Below are 21,749 nucleotides of genomic sequence, written 5' to 3' on the forward strand. Positions count from 1 at the left end.
CATCGACCGTGGACGAAAGCATGCGATTCTGCTCAACTATAAGAGGAGATCATTCTCCTACAATTAATCTCTAACGCTATTATTTTACTTAACCCATTATTAGAACTCACTAATGGTGATTATGTTTAAACCTTTGTATTATGTAAATTCTACATTATTAATGAAAACTCCTTTACCCTCGTGACTTTCTTTGAATCATTTACATCTTGTGTTTGTTTCCCTGTCTCAATCTCTTTACATATTACCTACACTAGATGACCGAAACAACCTTACAAAGACGACACTCTACGTTGTTCCAAAGTCAATCCAATTTTGTGCATCAACAGAGGTGATAACAATTTGTTTTATCTTTTGTTGTTTTTGCTTATTCTATTTACAGGATAGAAGTGAGAATCAGATTTGGCATCAAGGAATGTTATGGTTGAAACAGTAACTTCAATTTTCCTTTTAGCCTTTTTCTTCCTATGCTCACTGTGGAGCCAAAAATATTCACCAGGCGACACGTGGACTTTTGAACAAAAGAGGACAAAAATACCCTTGAGGCATACCGGGATTCCTACGCGCAAGTAGTGGGTAATCATCCTCAACCAATTCAAAAATGCTCCAGAAGAGGTAACCAATTCCAAATTATCTTATTTTAGGCAATTATTTCCAAAACTTAATTTCCCTAATATATTATTTAGTTAATTAATTATCTAAATAATATATTCTTCCCATATCTCCTAAAATCATCCCTTAATTATCAATTTGAAACATCCACTCAAACCTAAAAAATGGTATAGGGCCGGCTACCCCATTCAAAACCTATTCCATCACCTTTTTTTCTACCTTTTCCACCTTTCCTTCTCTTTTTAGCCAATCAATACCATAAATACTAAAACATCTCCTTTCATATTTAATTAGCCAATTAATTGGCTAATTAAACCAAAAATAAAACCCAAAACTCCCACCTAGGAGCCGGCCACATTCCCTCTCTTTTCCTTACCTTTTCAGATTTCCTCCACTTCATTAGCCAAATAATGATAACCATTCAATTTGGTAACTTCCCATTTATTTCTATTATATTTTATTAGCCAATAAAGTGGCTAATTAAATCACAAAAATTCACCCAAAAACACACAAAAGGGCCGGCCACTTTCTTGAAAATGTGGACCAACTTGGTCCTATAAATAGTCACCCATTTCTACCAAACACTCATTCCAAATCTCTTGCAAAAATTCCAAAACACTCTAAACACTATTTCTCTCTAAAATTCTAACTTTGGCATCGGAGGTTCTTCGGCCAAAGCCCCCCCCATTCATCGTGGGCGCGTGAGGCTTTTGGCCTTAACCTAAGGTGTTAGTTGTTTTGTAGGTGCAAAATCGTCCAAGATCGAAGAGGTGAAAATTTGCATCCACAAATTGGTGCTTTCATTGAGAGTTGTTATCCATACTCGCAAAAGACTCTCGCGCAAAAAGGTTTTTTCTTTATTTTCTAGTCCATTTGAATATTTTTCATACGTTCTTATTTATAGAATTTTTTACTTGCAAAGGTTCTTTGATAAAATGTATAAGAAAAATATAATGACTAGAAATTTAGAAAATTCCGCAAGTAAAAATTCTAGTATTCAAGAAATGGGACTGCGGAGATCCATGAGGCAAAATGCGACAAGAAGGGGAGCGACATCATCACCACGAGCTTCCACCATGGGAACCACCGTGATGGCTACCTCGGTAGCCACCCGCGGCGAGGTCCATGGTGCCTTCACCACAGCCACCATGGGAACCACCGCGGGGGCTACTTCGGTAGCCGCTCGTGGCGAGGTCCATGGAGCCTTCACCACAGCCACCATGGGAACCACCGCGGGGGCTACTTCGGTAGCCGCTCATGGCGAGGTCCATGGAGCCTTCAACACGGCAGCCATGGGAACCACCACGATGGCTACTTCGGTAGCCGCTCGTGGCGAGGTCCATGGAGCCTTCACCACGGCCGCCATGGGAACCACCACGGTGGCTACTTCGGTAGCCAGTCGTGGCGAGGTCCATGGAGCCTTCACCACGGCCCGAGCCGTGCCATCCAAGTTTACGTGGACCAAAGCCCAAGCCTCGCATTCACATGCACCGCGCATTGAGCAGCCTGCTCTTGTAGCCCAGCCTGCTCCCGTGATCCAGCCTGCTCTTGTAGCCCAACCTGCTCCAACGATCCAGCCTGCCCCAGTGATCCAGCCTGCCCCAGTGATCCAGCCTGCCCCCGCAGCCCAGCCTGTTTTCATGGTTTCCCAAGCTGCCCAAGTCCGCCCGAGACAATCTCAACCATCCGGACCAATCATCGAGGCTGAGGTGTTTTCACCACATTTCTCCGCAGATTTGACATTCCCCAACTCAAATCTTGCACTTGGAGTCAACCACCCTTTCATTGTTCAAGGAGGTGCATTCCATCCAAGTTCTTCCAATCCGAATGGCGAACAAAACTTGTCCCGACAAGTCATAGAATTGACGAGCGCCCTTGCACAACAAACTACCTTGGTGAATCAACTTTTACAACGTACTGAGATGCATCGCGCCCACGATGAAGTTTCCCGAAGTAGAACAAGGGTAGACAAGGAGCCTTTTAAACAGCGTCCTGGAAAGCAGCCATTCAACCCATCACAAGTCGAGCATTCAGACAGTGCACACTCTCGATTGGGCCCCCGAAATAGCGTATACTCCCGTCTTAGCGCGCGGAGGAGCGTGCACTCTCGGTTAGGCCCACGAGCAAGTATACATTCACGGTTGAGGCCACGCTTTGATAATCAACATGGGCAACCTTCCAGGCAAAGCATTCATTCGCGATTAGGCTCACAAGGAGTATCCTCCACATCACATCGGAGCAGGCAACCTGACAAACGGAAGGAAACGATCGTTCAATCTGGCTCTAGTTCAACCGGTAGCCTGCAAAGAAATCCCTCGCCTGCTAGGAATCTATCTCATCCATTGCAGCCACAGCGTATATGAGCCGACCGAGAAGAAGAGCAGCCTAGACCGGTAGAAAAAGACCAAGGGCAGCCAAAAGCTCCGTTACCCCAACAAAAGCAAATCCAAGAAGAAGTAGAAAGACTTTTCAATGAACGGATGCGTGATTTTCGGCGCAACGAAATGGTTGATGAGGCACTAAGGCGAGATGTGACCAACATGAGCAGGTCATCTTTCGCGGATGAGATCGAGCAGACAGAGCCTCCGCCCAAGTTTAGCATGCCGCACTTCACATCTTTCAAAGGAGATGAGGATCCCGAAAGACACTTGAAGCATTACCGAAATGCGATGGTCCTTTATCGGAATAATGACGCCCTTATGTGCAAAATATTCGCCACTACTTTACAAGGCGAGGCACAAGATTGGTTTCATACCTTGCCGACACGATCCATCCAGAATTTTGATGATCTTTCCTTGGTTTTCACCAAAGAATACTCATCTTATCGATCGATCAAGAAGAAGTCCGATCACCTGTTCAACGTAAAGAAAAACCCAAAAGAGTCGCTTCGCGATTACGTGAAGAGATTCAAAGCAGAGAAGGTGAAGATCGTCGGATGAGACAACTCGATAGCAAGTGCAGCCTTCCAAAAAGGACTACCAGCAGACCACCCACTGTTTGGAGAAATGATCATGAAAGAAGACCTAACTCTAGCAGATTCCTTTGCTATGGCAGAAAAGCATGCGCTTTGGGACGAGGCTCAACAAGCAGAAAAGGCTCCCGAACAACCTCGAAAAGAGTTGGTAGCTGCTCAAAAGAAGGATGAAAAATAACCCAACAAGAGCAGGCAGGAGTTCAAGCGCAGGGACCGACCCACGACCAAAGAAGGCCCGATGACCAACAACTATTCTAAGTTCTCAATTCCGATTCATCAAATCCTTCGTGACGTCAAGAATGAACCATGGTTCAAGTTGCCGAAGCAGTCAAAAGGAGATACTTCCAAGTTGGACCACACTAAATATTGCGCATTCCACCGAGGTCCCGGTCACACAACCAACGATTGCTACACTTGGAAGAACTACCTAGAGAAACTCGTGAAAGAAGGCAAAGTCGATAGATATTTGGACAAGCCAGTTGAGCAGCCAAAAAGGAATGCTGACGGAGATGAGGAGCCACCAACTAAGATGATTCGAATCAATGGCATTTTCGCTGAATCCGAGCACTTAGGGGCTACTAATAACTCCAAAAAGAGGAAGATCCAGCAGGCTTTACTAATCTCACAAGTTCAAGCAGTCAATACCCAACCTGGACCTATCGTTGGCTTCACGGAGCAGGATGCAGAAAGAGTCAATTTCCCACACGACGATGCATTAGTAGTATCTGTCCAACTAGCCCATGCTATAGTCGACAGGATGATGGTTGACAATGGAAGTGCGGTCAACCTACTTCAACTTTCAGTCATTCAGAAGATGGGCCTGGAAAGTACAATCATACGCCGGGCAGAGGTACTTACTGGATTCAACGGACACACCTCAACTGCCATCGGCCATATCGTACTTGACGTAAAAACACCGCCAGTCGTCTCAAAGCAAACATTCACGATTGTAAGCGACCCATCTCCCTACAATGGGATTCTTGGGAGACCTTGGTTGATCAAGCTGGATGCTGTCACTTCCGTCAAGTATCAAAAAATCCGATTCCGCATCCCGGGAGGAGGAGTCGGAGAGATCAAGTCTGACCAGGCCTCATCCCGACGATGCACTGTGCAAATGTTAAAAGAAACAAAGAAGAAGACCTTTACCCCCATAGAGGTTACCGAAGTCCAAAAGGGCAAAGAAATTGCCAAATAGCAATTACAGCAGGTGGATCGAGAAGATGGCACCCAAGCAGACAAGATAGGATGGAAACCCGAAGAGGACGCCGAAGACATCATTCTTAATCCCCAGCAGCCGGAAAAGACGGTTAAAATTGGCTCACGACTAAGCCCAGACGAGAAGGAAGAACTCACAATTTTCCTTAGGGAAAACCGAGATATCTTCGCATGGTCACCATCCGACATGCCCGGTATTGATCCCAAAGTGGCCTGCCACAAGCTGCACGTCGATCCAACTGCCAAACCGGTAATTCAAAAAAGAAGACATTTCGCTCCCGAACGAGTAGCGATCATCGAGGCAGAAATCGACAAACTATTGGAGGCCGGTTTCATAGAAGAGGTAGCACACTCGGCATGGCTTGCTAATGTCGTACTAGTCATGAAGAAAGAGAAGGGCAAATGGAGGGTTTGCGTAGACTACACCGACCTCAACAAAGCATGCCCAAAAGACCATTATCCTGTCCCCCAGATTGATCTATTAGTAGATTCAACTTCTGGAAACCAGTTACTTAGTTTCTTAGACGCATACTCCGGCTACAACCAAATAGCCATGCATGAGCCCGACAAGGAGAAAACTGCGTTCGTGATAGAGCGAGGCACTTACTGCTACAAGGTCATGCCTTTTGGCCTCAAGAACGCGGGAGCCACTTACCAAAGGTTAGTAAATATGATGTTCAAAAAGCAAATTGGGGTAACCATGGAGGTCTATGTCGACGATATCATGGTAAAGGGCAAGCAGCGATCAGATCACATTCGCAATTTAGCAGAAACTTTCAATATCCTTAGAAGGTACAAGATGAAGCTCAACCCCACCAAGTGCACGTTTGGAGTATCTTCAGGTCGATTCCTAGGGTACTTAGTAACCCAACGAGGAATTGAAGCACATCCCAAGCAAATCCAAGCAATCATAGAGATGAAATCTCCAACTACCTTGAAGGAGATCCAAAGCTTGACCGGACGAGCAGCCGCCCTCAATCGCTTCCTCTCACGATCCACCGATCGATGCAAACCCTTTTTCAAAGCTATCAAGAGGGCACAAAGAAACAAATGGGATGAAGAATGCGAAAAAGCTTTCCAAGACTTGAAGAATTATCTCACATCACCTCCCTTACTATCCAAGCCGGAAGCAGCGGAGGATTTATATATTTATTTGGCAGTTTCCGAGGTAGCAGTGAGCTCTGCTCTCATACGAGAAGAGCTGGGGGCCCAACTGCCGGTATTCTACACTTCTAAAGCTCTTCTCGATGCGGAAACAAGATATCCGAAGATTGAAAAATTAATTTTGGCGTTAGTTGTTGCGGCTCGGAAGCTCAGACCCTACTTTCAAGCTCATACAGTCATTGTTATGACTCAATATCCCTTACGATCAATATTACATGGTCCGGACGCTTCTCAACGAGTGATGAAATGGGCATTGGAACTTGGCCAATATGGTTTAGTTTTCCAACCTCGCACAGCGATAAAGGCCCAAGCCTTGGCAGATTTCGTGGCAGAATTCACACCTAGCCTAGGCAACGCAACAGTGCGGCCCGACGACGCCCCAGAAGCAGCCGAGAGTACCTTAGCCACACTTACTCCATCCAATAAAGATTTCTGGAACTTGCATGTCGACGATGCATCCAACTATAAAGGCTCGGGAGCAGGTATAGTTCTTGTTACTCCAGATGGCTTAATGCTCGAGCAGGCGATCACTCTAGGTTTCAAAGCATCCAATAACGAAGCAGAGTACGAGGCTCTACTAGCAGGCCTCCGAATGGCAAAAGACTTGGCGGTGAAGAAACTCGCAATTCATTCTGATTCCCAACTAATCACCAGCCAGGCTACTGGGGAATACACGGCAAAACACCCAAGGATGGCACAATACCTAGAGAAAGTACGCCAGCAGCTTGAAGCATTTCAGACTTACACTCTTACTCAAGTTCCACGTGCAGACAATGCACATGCAGATGCACTAGCTGGTTTAGGCTCCGCCCTTGACCACCAATTCAAACGCTCCATTCCGGTGGAATATCTAGACAAGCCAAGCATAGAGATGGAGTCGATAGCCGAAGTGTCACAGGTTAGTGTAACTCCCACTTGGCAAAGTTCAATTATAGACTACTTGGTCAACGGCACATTACCCACAAAAAGATTGGAGTCAAGGAAGCTCCAAATTAAGTCGGCACGCTACTATATGTGGAATGGCATTCTCGTCCGAAGATCCTACACCGGACCACATCTCCGCTGCCTGGAACCTCCCGATGACTTGAAGGTTCTAAGCTCAATCCACGAAGGCGTTTGTGGGAATCACTCTGGAGGTCGATCCTTAGCCCAAAAGGCTCTTAACGCAGGCTATTACTGGCCTACCATGCACCAAGATGCTAAGGAGTTAGTACAAAAATGCGACCGTTGCCAACGCTACAAACCAGTACCAGCACTACCCGCCAGTGAGCTACACCCGCAAACGAGTCCTTGGCCATTCATGCAGTGGGCAATCGACCTGGTAGGGCCTATGCCGCCTGCTACGGGGGGCAGATGCATGATGATCGTGGCAACCGACTATTTCACCAAATGGGTAGAAGCAGAACCCATGACAACCACGACTCAGACGGACATAGAGCGCTTTATATGGAGGAACATCATTTACCGATTTGGCATCCCTCAGTCTATCGTCACTGACAACGGTCCTCAATTTGTGGGAAAAGATTTGGCAAAGTTCTTCCAAAAATACGGCATCAAACAACACATGTCCACACCAAGATATCCTCAAGGCAATGGGCAGGCTGAAGCATCCAACAAGACGATTCTCGACTGCCTCAAGAAATCCCTCACCGACAAAAAGGGAAAATGGCCAGATGAGCTCCCAGGATGTTTATGGGCATATTGCACCACCAAAAGACGAGCAACCGGTGAAACTCCTTTCTCTTTGGCGTTTGGTTCGGAGGCAATCATACCTCCTAACATCATCGTGCCAAGCATCAACAATCTATTGCCAAACGTTGAGCGGAACAGTAAAGAAATGGCCACAGATTTAGATCTGGCAGAAGAAAGGCGCGAACAAACCATCACCCGCATTGCAGCCTACCAGCAGCAGCTCATTTCCAGCTACAACAAAAGGGCCAAGATCCGGCAGTTCCAACCCGGAGACCTAGTCCTAAGAAAAGCTTTCATCACTGCCCGCGAGAAGGCTCGAAAAAAATGGACCCCATCTGGGAAGGTCCTTACAAGATCAACAGAGTCGGCGGCAAAGGTAGTTATACTCTTGCTACCATGAATGATAAAGAGATCGAGAAGCAATGGAACGCCTACAATTTGAGGAAATACCATGTGTGACTTCACACTATATCAAGACCCGAAGACTCGAGCATCTCAACGGGCACCACCTCGTAAACCGAGGACTATCCAATCATCATGCAGTCTTTGCAACCAAGTTATTTGCTCATTTTATTTTTCAATAAAGAATTCAAAAGTAATTTGTAATTTGGCTTTAATATATGTCTACAACAACTTATTTCTTTCTGCACTTTAAAAGAAAATTACACCCCCCAAGGGACCAACTGTGCTCTCCAAGGAGGGAGGATAAACTCAACACTCCGAATATCCAGACGTGGATGAGCTTGGCTGCCCTAGAATAACTAGGTGCATGATGGCTTGCGCCGGGATTCCTAGAAGTAGCCACAATGGTCTGTTTCAAGGCTTAGCTAGTTGAAGGATTATGGGTCTATCGGCTTAATCCGCAGGGAACCGGGCCCTAGAGACGGAGGGGGCACATTATGCAGCACACCCAATGGGCGGCTGCCCTGGAAACCTAAAGCTGCTACCGAGTGCACTAAGGTAGCCTACGGATTTCCAGAAGATTGCTTACGGCTTACCCTTCGAGCAGTAGAACCACGCTAGACTTATGCAACCGCACATTATTGTGAAACGTTAAACAAGTTAGCGTGCGCACACGAAGATTTTATCCACTGCCGACATGCTACGTAGTTGATAAGCTTCATCTCTGTCAAACGTAGAATAACCTACACCAAGTCCTAAAGTGTTGTGATACTTGCTACACAGCCTACGGAATTGGAAAGATCCAAGGTTGAATAGCCAAGTGGTTACGCGGATTCGTCTGCTTCTGTAAGTAAGGCATCCGGCTGCCAACCCTATGGTTAATAACTTGGAAAAAGTTCTACATCAACACCTACGGCTGCATAGGCTATGTGGGCTTGTCTGCTTATAGAAAAGTAGCACGCCTGCCACTGGCTTATAAGGTCTAAAGGTTAGGGTAAAAAAAAAAAAAAAAAAAAAGATGGGAAAAGTAAAAGAAGCGAGTTTATTAAATTTTATAGCAAAATTGATAAACAACAAGCAAATACCGAAGAAGTTTAAGCAAAAGCAACAAAGGAAAGAAAAGGAAACCCTAAAAGCTACCTAGAAGACTACTCTTCAGTAGTTTGGACATCTCCCAGCTGCTCAGTCGTTACACCTTCAGCAACCTTGGTGTTTTCAGCAGCGGCATTCTCCGAATCTCTACCCTCGACTGCTCCAGCCTGGGTATCAACTTCTCCAACTATTTCACCGATAGAAGACTCAAAGGTAAAATCGAGCAAGTCTTCTGGAGAAATAAAGAAGGTCTTGAAGTCTTTACCGGAAAACTCAAAGTCAGACGGCCGCCCATAGAGATGATCTACATAGCCCAGCTTGTAGAAATCGGTTTGGTTCTGAATAAGCGAAGCCTCGAAACCATCTTTCTCACTCTTCAACTGCTCATTCTCCTCAAGTAGGCAAGCACGAACCCGCTGCAACTCCTCAATTTCCTTCTTCAGATTGTCGTTGGTCTTCAAAACACCTTGAAGTTCCGACACTTGAGGCTCAAGCCTGTCAACAACCTCTTTGAAGTGGATCGCTTGGTTGTAAGTAGCAATCAATTCTTCATCCTTTGCATAAGCAGCGGAGCGAAGTTCAGATATGGAACGCTCAAGATCTTGAATCTGAGGTATGTAACGCTCGATTTCCTTCTCTGCACTTTCATTCTTTGTTTGGATCGCATCAAACCTAGTCTTCAAATCCATGATCTCCTGGTGAGCGGCCTCAAGCTGCAGAGAAGTGGGGGCAGAAGTATTAGATTCCTTCAAAGTAGCAAGCTCATATTCCAATTTTTTGATTTTTTCGGCCGATGAATAAGCTTCGGCAGCCATAGTTCTTGCCATCTCTTTAGCAGCCTTGGTGTTCTCTTGGTCAAGGAACATAGACTCGGCTGCCAGAATTGTTGTTTTCTGCATCATGGCTAGCAGAGCAGTCTTCCTATACTCGGGTGTGTGCTTTGCAAAAAGACTCGGACCAACAATCTCTTTGACGCCATCAACAAACTGGGCACATACATCCATGTCTTCAAGAAGATCTGGTTTCAAAAGCGCACAAATCTTAGCAGCCTCCCCAGAAACGGCCTTGGCGGATTCTTCAAGCCTGCCTGAGCGAGCAGTTTCATTCTTATCAGCAGACGAGTTGGTTGCAGCAGCGGAAGAAGCAGTTTTCAGCGCCACTTTAGCAGACAGGGGCACCTTATCACTCTTCATAGTAGCAAGTCTCTTCAAGGGTAAGTCAGGTTTAGTCCCGGACGGACGTTTCGGCACAAACTTCGGTACCAAAGGCACGGAAGAACTTTTACGCTGAGCAATTTTTTCAGCAATCGAGCTAGCAGCTTTCGAAGCAATAGGCGTTACCGGCACAAATGTACCAATTCTTTCTTTCTCGCCCTTAGAGGAAGTCAGGTCAATCACAATCTTGGGAGCAGCCGGAGAATCCCCACGAGCAGTCTTCATTTTCTTCTCAGCAGGCATCTCTTGAGCAGGCGGAGAATGTTTCTTTTTCCCACCTTCATTGGTAGTAGGCTCCACCACAGTGATAGGACGAGCCATCGCGTCTGCCTTGATCCGTTTTATTTCTTCTTCTGGGGGTAGTCCACCTTTTTCCCTACGAAGAGGACTAAGCAGCCAACGCCACTCACGATACTCGGAAGGAATACCCAGAACGACATGCACTTTTTTCATATCTGGAGAAACCCTAGGAGTTGAGCCAAATTCCGAATCTACAAAAAAAAAAAAAAGAAACAGAAGACAATCAGAAAATTGAAGAATGATTTGGCACTAAAGCAAAGCAGCCGAAAAGACTAAGCAGTCTGCTTACCAGATATGAAGACCGTTGATACACGCAGCTCGGGAGAAGAATCAGATTCCCATTCTCCACTTATCTCCAAAGTCTCTTTGGCCCAATCATGATCTCCTTTGCTCGAATTATCAAAAAGCTTATGACGGATTCGCAGTTGTCCAACTCCATCAATACGACCTATGTCAAAGAAATACCAAAATTCGTTGGTGGTTAGTCCCAAATCAAAGAATTGGTTCAAATTGTGGAACCCCACCATCACTCGGACCGCATTTGGGGAACATTGGGCAGGCGCACATTTCATAGAGCAAAGCACTTCTTGGAAGAAACGCGGCATAAGGAAAGTAAACCCCAACACAAAATAGTAAGGATGGAACTTGATAGCTCTCCGAGTTCCACTGCATGGTTCCCGGCTGCTACCATCCTTAACTCGCCTCACACGCACTCCCGACGGAATGGCATGCCAATACGTTTCAAGAAAATCTCTAAACAAATTGTCAGAGTTAATCTTGAGGTGAGCAGCTTTGAAGTAGCCAATCTTGCTCAAAGACCCGCCTTGACGATACAACGGGGGCACACCATCATCATTCTTGCGGCTCGAGGAGGAAATGCTTGAAAATTCTACAAAAGTACAAGGAAGATTTGTTAGAGAGTTGTTTTCAAAAAAAAAAAAAAAAAAAAAATAGCAAAACAGCTCTCGGCAAAAAAAAAAAAAGAAAAAAAAGAAAAAAAAGCCAAAGCAGCTCTCGGCAAAAAAAAAAAAAAAAAAAAAAAGGAGAGTTGAAAGCCGCAGGAACCAGCCAAATTGCCAAGCCCCACGGCTTGGCTAATCATCCATTCACCATAGCCCAGCAAGAAGACAAGAAAATCAATTTTTTCTTACCTGGAAGCAACGAAGAGCGATCCTTTACACGGAGGGGGAACAAATATCCTCTAAGCTCTCTTTTTCTCTTGTAAGGATGAATAAATTTCTCTCTAAAAGTTGATTTAACAATCCACTTAAGGTGGACTTAAATAAGCTTTGGGGAAATTTATTTCCTTTTCCTAGAAGGATTTAATTTCCTATTGAAAGAGAGAATCAACAACAAAATAGGAAGCAGTTCAGAGTTTCCTAAAGCAAGAAAATCTCTACACCTATTGCCCTTTTCTGCAAACAGCTCAACAGGTGTGGGGGCATTTGTGGAGCCAAAAATATTCACCAGGCGACACGTGGACTTTTGAACAAAAGAGGACAAAAATACCCTTGAGGCATACCGGGATTCCTACGCGCAAGTAGTGGGTAATCATCCTCAACCAATTCAAAAATGCTCTAGAAGAGGTAACCAATTCCAAATTATCTTATTTTAGGTAATTATTTCCAAAACTTAATTTCCCTAATATATTATTTAGTTAATTAATTATCTAAATAATATATTCTTCCCATATCTCCTAAAATCATCCCTTAATTATCAATTTGAAACATCCACTCAAACCTAAAAAATGGTATAGGGCCGGCTACCCCATTCAAAACCTATTCCATCACCTTTTTTTTCTACCTTTTCCACCTTTCCTTCTCTTTTTAGCCAATCAATACCATAAATACTAAAACATCTCCTTTCGTATTTAATTAGCCAATTAATTGGCTAATTAAACCAAAAATAAAACCCAAAACTCCCACCTAGGAGCCGGCCACATTCCCTCTCTTTTCCTTACCTTTTCAGATTTCCTCCACTTCATTAGCCAAATAATGATAACCATTCAATTTGGTAACTTCCCATTTATTTCTATTATATTTTATTAGCCAATAAAGTGGCTAATTAAATCACAAAAATTCACCCCAAAAACACACAAAAGGGCCGGCTACTTTCTTGAAAATGTGGACCAACTTGGTCCTATAAATAGTCACCCATTTCTACTAAACACTCATTCCAAATCTCTTGCAAAAATTCCAAAACACTCTAAACACTATTTCTCTCTAAAATTCTAACTTTGGCATCGGAGGTTCTTCGGCCAAAGCCCCCCCCATTCATCGTGGGCGCGTGAGGCTTTTGGCCTTAACCTAAGGTGCTAGTTGTTTTGTAGGTGCAAAATCGTCCAAGATCGAAGAGGTGAAAATTTGCATCCACACTCACTCTCTTTAATCCTTTTATTATGCTTTTGATAAAACTTTGATTAGTTTTTTATTTTATTTTTCTGGTGTTCTTTAATTTTTTTTCTACTATCCTGGATTATATGTTTTGTTTTTTCAACGAATTATATCTTTCTACATATCATCTACAGTTGCTAATTGAGTTTTGCTAGTTAGTGTTGATTTGTGGGTTCAAATACTTCTCCAAGTCCTTTGTGCCCAAATAAGAAGAATTAGAAAAGGCAAGGAGACAATGGAAAGAAAGTAATTGTAATCTAATTGCACCGATAAGAAAATTGATAGAGTTATGTAGAGAATGCCACTTGTCATTGTATTTGTGGCTGTTGAGTTTTGTATCTAGGGTGTTATGTTTTGTATGAGTATAAATAGCAGAATTACATTGTATTGATTAAGTTAACAGTAATAACAAAATCTGTTGCAAAAGATCGTATTCTCTCTTTCTTTCTCTCTGATATTCGTTGTCTTTCTTCATACCTAAGTTTTCTACATTTCTTAGCAATGTTGTCATGGTATCTTCGCCGATACGGTTAACACCTTCGGTTGTCGATCCTTCTTGCTTCCGCTCTCGTTTTCTCTTTCGTGGATTGTTGCTATGATTTGTCGATCGTCGTCGGTGTTCAGGTTGTGGATTTCGATTCAGTCGTAGTCGGAGGGTTCTGATTTCTGTCGCTAGTCTTCGAAGTCGATGCTCTGCAAAACCCTAGAAATTGGGGATTTTTGGTGTTCTTGAGCTGTTGTTCATTGTCGCTAGTTGCTGAGGTGATTTCTTCTCTATGTTACGGTTGAATTCCTGATTATTGTTGAAGATTTCTACTGCACACCTAATCTGTGGAAATTGTTGTTGCGGATTCTTGATTTTTTGTTGAAGATCTCTACATTTCTCTGCTGTGATATTACTACTTCTTGATTCTTGTTCTTGGTTCGTTTCGACTATCTGTGGTATACTCTCGTGGGATTCACGATTTGTTGATTGTCATTTGTACAAACATGGTTACTACTGCTCAATTGGCTCTTACACAATCTCCGATTTCCTCACTGATTCCCAGTGTTGGTAATATTGTTACGGTTAAACTTGATGATTCCAATTATGTTACTTGGAACTTTCAACTGGAGTTGTTATTGGATGGTAATGGCATTCGAGGTTTTCTTGATGGCTCAATTCCTTGTCCTGCACGTTTTGATGACTCGGATTCTGATAATGATACTGTGGATCATGTACAAACTGTAACTGATGCATATAAAATCTGGAAGATTCATGATAAGGCTTTAATGACACTCATTACTGCTACTTTGTCCACTGCTGCATTGTCTTGTGTAATTGGCTGTACAAGTTCGAAAGACATGTGGACTTCTCTTCGTGAAAGATTTGCCAATATGACTCGGACTAGCATTGTTCAAATGAAAATTGATCTTCAGAATATTAAGAAGGGTTCTGAGAATATTGATGCCTATTTGCAACGAATCAAAGATGCTAGGGATCAATTGGCTGCAGTTGGGGTGTTCATCTCCGATGAGGACATTGTTATTGTTGCATTGCGAGGCTTACCTCCTGAGTTTAATACCATCAAAGCAGTGATTCGTGGTCGTGAAAATCTGGTGTCTCTTAAAGAGCTTAGATCCCAACTGAGGGCTGAAAAATCTACATTAGATGAGACCACTCGACAGATTCCTCTTATGTCTACCATGCGTGCTCAATCCACTGGTACTGTTTTTGATGTTGGTGGTTCCTCGAACACAAAATCTTATTCTTCCGGTTCTACTTTTGGTCAGTCCTCTGGCTCTGTGCTGCCTTTTCCCCAGCAGTTTGCCTCAATGCCTTTCATGCCTCAGTTTCCAGTTTCTGGTCAGCAGGCTTTTGTGTCTCAATCTGGCTCGGGTACATATAATAATTTTAGGGGGCACAACTTCAAATCCAAAGGGAAAGGCAAGAAATTCTTTTCTGGGGGTCAATCTTCTCATACTCAACCTTTCACTTATGGTGTAAATCCTTTCTCCCAGTCTTCAATTCAGCCTCCAGTCCCACAATCGTCTCCTAATCCTCAACAAATGTGTCAAATATGTGAAAGGAAATGTCATACTACACTCACTTGCTTTCAACATGGTTGTCAAATCTGTCATTGTGTTGGGCATACTGCAGCTACATGTTTTGACAGAAATTCAGCTCCCAATCCATCATTTCCTTTTTCACAGTTCTACCATGCCTATCCTCAACAACTTCCTGGATCAGCTCCACATTCGGTGCAGTTTCAAGCTCCACCTCCTGGATCAGCTCATATGTCATACCATTCAGTTTCTCCCGGGTCTCCTCAGTTCTTTCCTCATTCTGGCACTTCATATCACAATCCTCCTGTTGCTATGAATGTGCGGGCTCCAGTCTCACCTTCTGCACCACAAAAATCAGAGTATTGGCTTCTAGACTCGGGCGCCACCAATCATATGACTAGTGATTTGTCTAATCTTCATGCTGCGGCTTCGTATCCTGCTAATGATACTGTCACTGGTGCAAATGGTGAAGGTTTACTTATTGCTAATTTTGGCAGTTCTAATCTTCACACTAAGTCTCACAATTTCAGATTGAATTCTGTTCTGCATGTTCCTCAATTGTCTCAACACTTGCTGTCTATGCATCAATTGTGTAAAGATAATAATTGCAGATGTATTGTTGATGAATTCTCTGTTTGTGTACAGGACAAGGTTACCAAGAGAACATTGTTCCACGGCCTGAGTAACAATGCAGTTTATCCTATTCCTGTGCTCAAACCTTCCACTGGTCCTCCTACTGCGTTTCTTGGCCAAAAAGTTAGTTATCTTCTATGGCATAGTCGGTTGGGCCACCCTACCAATAATATTGTACAAATTGCCCTTACTAAGTTTTCCATTCCATTTTCTAGTACCTTAAACCCTCAACCATGTATTTCTTGTTTAAAGGGCAAATTCACTAAGCTGCCATTTCCTGTACATGTTTCTAAGTCTTCAATTCCTTTTGAAGTCATCCACTCGGATGTATGGGGCCCTGCTCCTGCTTTGTCTTTAGAAGGTTTTAAGTACTATGTCTCTTTCATCGATGAATGTACTCGATATACATGGATTTTTCCTCTTATTAATAAAGCTTCTGTGTTTGGCCTCTTTGCTCAGTTTCAAGCTTTTGTGGTCAATTTCTTTGATAAATCTATTAAAATTCTGCAAAGTGATGGTGGTGGAGAGTATCTTAGTAATTCTTTTCAGTCTTTTCTTAAATCTAAGGGCATAGTTCATCAGATTTCTTGTCCATATACACCTGAGCAAAATGGCTTAGCTGAAAGAAAGAATAGGCATGTGGTTGAAACAGCTATTACTCTTCTTCAGCAAGCTTCTTTACCTGATCCTTTTTGGTATCATGCTTGTGCTACTGCAACCTATCTTATCAATAGGATGCCTACACCTAGTCTTGACATGAAATCTCCCTTTGAAGTCCTTTTTCATTCTGCACCTAGGTTAGATCACTTAAGGGTGTTTGGCTGTGCCTGTTATCCTTCTTTAAAACCTTATCGGGCTACTAAACTTGATCCAAAGACCACTCAGTGCATTTTCTTGGGTTATGCTGCACAGTATAAAGGTTACATTTGCTTTGATGTTTCCAAACACAAATTGATGGTTTCCCGCCATGTGTTATTTGATGAAACTCAGTATCCTATCTTGTCTTCCAATTTGCCTAATTCATCTTCTTCTTCCACTTTTTCTCCCTCACCACCACATATTGTTCATCCTAATACCTTTCACCAGTATCCCATTATCCCTATCCCCTTACCAAATGTTTTTCAGACATCTGCTGCATCTCCTCATGTTACTCAGTTCAGTTCTCTCCACCATGGTGATCTTGTCTCTGCTAGTGCTCCTTCATCAGTCAATGATCGGTCTGCTTCTCCTTCTGGTTTGGAATTACATCCCGACACTACCATGTCTCAGGTTCCTGATTTACAACCTGTGCTTCTTGCTGCTCCAAATTGTCACCCTATGCAGACTCGATCCAAGTCTGGCATTTTTAAGAAAAGACAAGGATTCACAGCTTCAGTTCCATCTCCTAGTAGCACAGAACCACACACTTTTGCTGCAGCTTCCAAGTCTGATGAGTGGAAACAGGCTATGCAAGAGGAAATGGATGCTTTAATTCAATAGAAGACTTGGTCACTTGTTCCTCTTCCTCCACTTAAAAATCGTGTAGGCTGCAAATGGATCTATAAGATCAAGAGACATCCCGATGGATCTGTTGCTCGGCACAAGGCCCGCCTAGTGGCACAGGGGTTTTCTCAAGAAGCAGGCCTTGATTACTATGAAACATTCAGTCTTGTGGTTAAACCAACCACAGTCCGACTGATGTTATCTTTGGCAGTAACTAAAGGTTGGACATTGCATCAACTTGATGTCAAGAATGTTTTTTTACATGGCTTTCTTGAGGAGGAAGTATATATGTCTCAGCCTCCGGGATTTGTGGATAGAGATCACCCTGAGTATGTTTGCAAGTTACAAAGGTCCCTCTATGGTCTTAAACAAGCTCCAAGAGCTTGGAATGATCGGTTTACCTCTGTTCTGCTTTCTCTTGGTTTTAAAGCTTATTCTGCCGATCCATCTCTCTTTGTCCAGCATAATGGTCTTCACATGGTTGTGTTGTTGTTATATGTGGATGATATCATCCTTATTGGAGATCATGCTGATAGTATACAATTTGTGATCCGCCATTTAACCAAGGCATTTGATATGAAAGACTTAGGTCTTCTTCATTATTTCCTAGGTCTGCAAATTGAATATCATCCACAGGGGTTATTTGTTCATCAGTCTAAATATGTACATGACTTGTTGCAGAAGACATACATGGTTCAATGTAAGTCTTGCACTACTCCATGTCATCCACATCAGAAATTACTCAATCATGGTAGTCCCCTATATTCTGATCCTACTCATTACCGAAGTATTGTTGGGGCTCTGCAATACTTAACTTTCACAAGACCTGACATTGCTTATTCAGTTAACCAAGTGTGTCAATTCATGCACACTCCATTGGACTCTCATTTTGTTGCTGTCAAAAGAATTTTGCGGTATCTCAAAGGCACTCTTGATTGGGGAGTTTGCTTTCGACCTGGATCTCTTGATATTAGAGCCTACACTGATGCAGATTGGGCTGGTGATCCCAATGACCGTCGGTCTACCACTGGTTTTGTGGTCTTTCTCGGTTCCAATCCGATTTCTTAGAGTTCCAAGAAACAACATACAGTGAGTCGTTCTTCTACTGAAGCCGAATACTGAGCAATGGCCACTACCACAACTGAGGTTGTTTGGTTACAACAACTGCTCAAGGATTTGCATATTCTGAATTCAGTACCTCCTCTGTTGCATTGTGATAATATCTCTATGATGGCATTGGCAACTAATCCGGTTCTTCATTCCAAAGCTAAACATATCGAAGTGGACTGTCACTTTGTTAGAGAACGGGTTCAACAGGGAGTTATTTCTCTGCAGTTTGTCTCCTCCACTGATCAATATGCCGATCTTCTTACCAAAGGGTTGTGTTCACCTTTGTTTCTTCATCATTGTTCCAATCTTATGCTTGGGGCTTCCCACCATAAGATTGAGGGGGAATGATAGAGTTATGTAGAGAATGCCACTTGTCATTGTATTAGTGGCTGTTGAGTTTTGTATCTAGGGTGTTATGTTTTGTATGAGTATAAATAGCAGAATTACATTGTATTGATTAAGTTAACAGTAATAACAAAATATGTTGCAAAAGATCGTCTTCTCTCTTTCTTTCTCTCTGATATTCGTTGTCTTTCTTCATACCTAAGTTTTCTACATTTCTTAGCAATGTTGTAAAAAATAACCGGATTGCACTCCTCTAATTTGCTGACAGTCATCAACACATCATGCATGGTTTATTATTGCCCAATCCCCCAAATCTTTCCATGTATACATATTTACAAACATATATATAGTCTGTTCGTACCATACTTGACCAATCCCGAGACTACTGAGCACCGGTCAATGTTATACCGTTAAGGACCCAGAAGAGTTTCCTTCCAACCAGGAGGCCAATCACAGTGCGACACGTGTCGACATCAGAAGCCAATCACAGCGCGACACGTGTCAACATCAGAAGCCAATCATAGCGCGACACGTGTCAACATCAGAAGCCAATCACAACACGACACGTGTCAATGTCAGAACAAAGCTAGAAACTCTTCTATAAAAGGAGATCATTCTCCCACAAATATTTCCTAATGTCATTTGTACTAAATCATTCACTAGTACTCACTAAAGGAGAGCTTGAACCTATGTACTTGTGTAAACCCTTCACAATTAATGAGAACTCCTCTACTCCGTGGACGTAGCCAATCTGGGTGAACCACGTACATCTTGTGTTTGCTTCCCTGTCCCTATCCATTTACATACTCATCCACACTAGTGACCGGAACAATCTAGCGAAGGTCACAAACTTAATACTTTCTGTTGTACCAAAGTCCTCACTGATTTTGTGCATCAACATTTGGCGCCGTCTGTGGGAATGACACTTATTCCCACTCTCTTCAGCTTTGTCAAGCTGGTTTCCACTATTCGTACACTCTCTTTTGACTAGGCATCCCTCTCCAACATAGGGAGCGAAGGAAGCCACAACACACAGAATGACACCCCTCTTGCACCTAGTGCGAATCAACGAAAGAAGGAAGGAAAGAGGGTTGCTCTTCAAGCTAAAGTCGATGAGCTAGAAGCTCAGAATAACAAGATAACAATGAAGAATGAGGTCGTCCAAGAGCAGTATGAGAAGCTCTTTGAGACGCTCCACAAAACTAGGCGTACTCAAACACGCGAGCTCGTTGCTCCTGTGGACATCAACTATCATCTGGGTGCCTCCCAACATGGAGGGTCACTTTCCTTCGACATGAGTATCCCTAATGGGGAGCGAGCTAATCATCAAAACATTGATCAACATGAGACTTCTCTCAACCCAGCTGCTTCGACCCGAAGCAGGAGAAGTGGAGGAAGACACCTCATTGCAGAAGGGTTGGAAGGATCGAAAGGCGTTTATCGTGACTGCCAAGACTTCCTAAAGCAACGTTGAGAGAATCCCCTCCACATATGCTCGAAGATCAATGACCCAAGGGTTTCTGAAAGACTCGGTCCCTTCCCACGACCCAGGCCAGCTACCAATCTAGGGAAGGAACGATAGGTCCCAGAGGAACATGAAGGTACATGGGACTCTGAGGTATTCCGACAGACTCGCCCTAGAAGTCAGTACGCTGAGTCCAGGAAAAACCATATGCCCTTGCTCAAACTTTCCTACTTCCAAGTGGCGATGGAGACTTACAAAAGAAAATTCCAGTGGTACATGACTCTACTCAGGACCCCCTTTTCCTACAGCTCATTGAGGAAGTAAACAAGTTGAAGGCCGAACGTCAGGCCGATATACCTGACTGGAACCAACCCAGGCCTGACCCTCTCACAAGGAGGATCCTCGACACCATCTTCAAGCGAAGACAAAACAAAAGCTTGGTAAACTCTATACTGGAAGGGAGGACCCAATTGAACACCTTAACCTCTTTGAGTCCACCATGGCATATTGGATGCACACCGACAAAGAGGGATGTCTTCTTTTCCCCTCCGCCCTTTCTGGCGGAGCTCTAAACTGGTATTGCCGTCTTCCACCTGAGACAGTAGACTCATTTGAGGAACTGAGGAAACTGTTTGTCTCTCAACACATCTTCCAGACCGATCGCTTGCATTCTGTAGATGACTTGTACACTATTCGCCAGAAGCCGGACGAGTCACTATGAGAGTATCCCGGTCGCTTCAGCCATGAGTATTCTCGATGCGCTGAGGCAGATGACAAGACCGCCCTCAAGGCCTTCACGGCAGGCCTACGTGATTGTTTTTTAAGTACATGATCAATGCCAACACTTGGAAGATTTACTCTGAGGTGATGGCACAGGGTTATAACCATGCCTCCGCCGAGGCAAGGACATATCAAGGGAAACCCCCCACAACCACCCTTTATCAGTAAGTAGAGAGTGGAAGCCAGATCCAACCAAATGAGAAGACCTCGACCTTCCAAACGGCAGCGGTGCCTCCCCCTAACTTACTTAATACTTTGCCAAGTCAACAGACATATCAATCTCAGGGAAAAAGGAAAGATTTCCATCCTCACCAGTCTCATTTTAGTAAAAGGAGTAAGAGACACTACCGCGATGACCAAGGGTATCGCCACGATAATCCTCGACCCCAGGCAGTCAACACAGTGGGTCAAACATGTGTCAGGACAGCCCCTACCCCTAGGTATGAGGCATACACACCTTTGAACACCACATGTGTGGCCAATTACCCCAGTATAGCACACATGATACCGAAACCAAAGCCGAGGCACCCGGATTACAAGCCCACCAAGAACACGGGCACGTTTTGCTGCTACCACGAGCATAACGGCCATGACGGCGAGAAGTGTATCACCCTTCGTGATCATATTGAAACTTTGGCACGTGAAGGAAAAATTGATCAATTCCTCACGTACCAACATGAATGTCTGACAATATATCTTTCCAAATTAATACTAACAGTGTACATGTTAGGTATTCGATACCAATAATCTGTTTCCTAGTTGAAATGCTACGCTGTGGAAAATATTCAGCTATTATCTAACTCTTGATTTGTAATTTTCTTTTTCCTCACATT

At 43.6% G+C, this 21,749-nt stretch overlaps 1 protein-coding gene across 1 annotated transcript; it reads left to right on the top strand.

The window, feature by feature from the left end:
• Positions 1–3,821: 3,821 nt before the first annotated feature.
• Positions 3,822–4,778, top strand: LOC126630052 (uncharacterized). Its single transcript, XM_050300221.1, has one exon. It carries the CDS (start codon positions 3,822–3,824, stop codon positions 4,776–4,778), a length of 957 nt encoding a protein of 318 aa, XP_050156178.1.
• Positions 4,779–21,749: the final 16,971 nt, after the last annotated feature.

The sequence above is a fragment of the Malus sylvestris genome, chromosome 7 (assembly GCF_916048215.2).
Source record: "Malus sylvestris chromosome 7, drMalSylv7.2, whole genome shotgun sequence".
Classification (NCBI taxonomy): Eukaryota; Viridiplantae; Streptophyta; class Magnoliopsida; order Rosales; family Rosaceae; genus Malus; species Malus sylvestris.

Bases quoted from the DNA above. Each gene is read 5' to 3' on its own strand.
- LOC126630052 (XM_050300221.1), top strand. From the start codon at position 3,822: ATGACCAACAACTATTCTAAGTTCTCAATTCCGATTCATCAAATCCTT.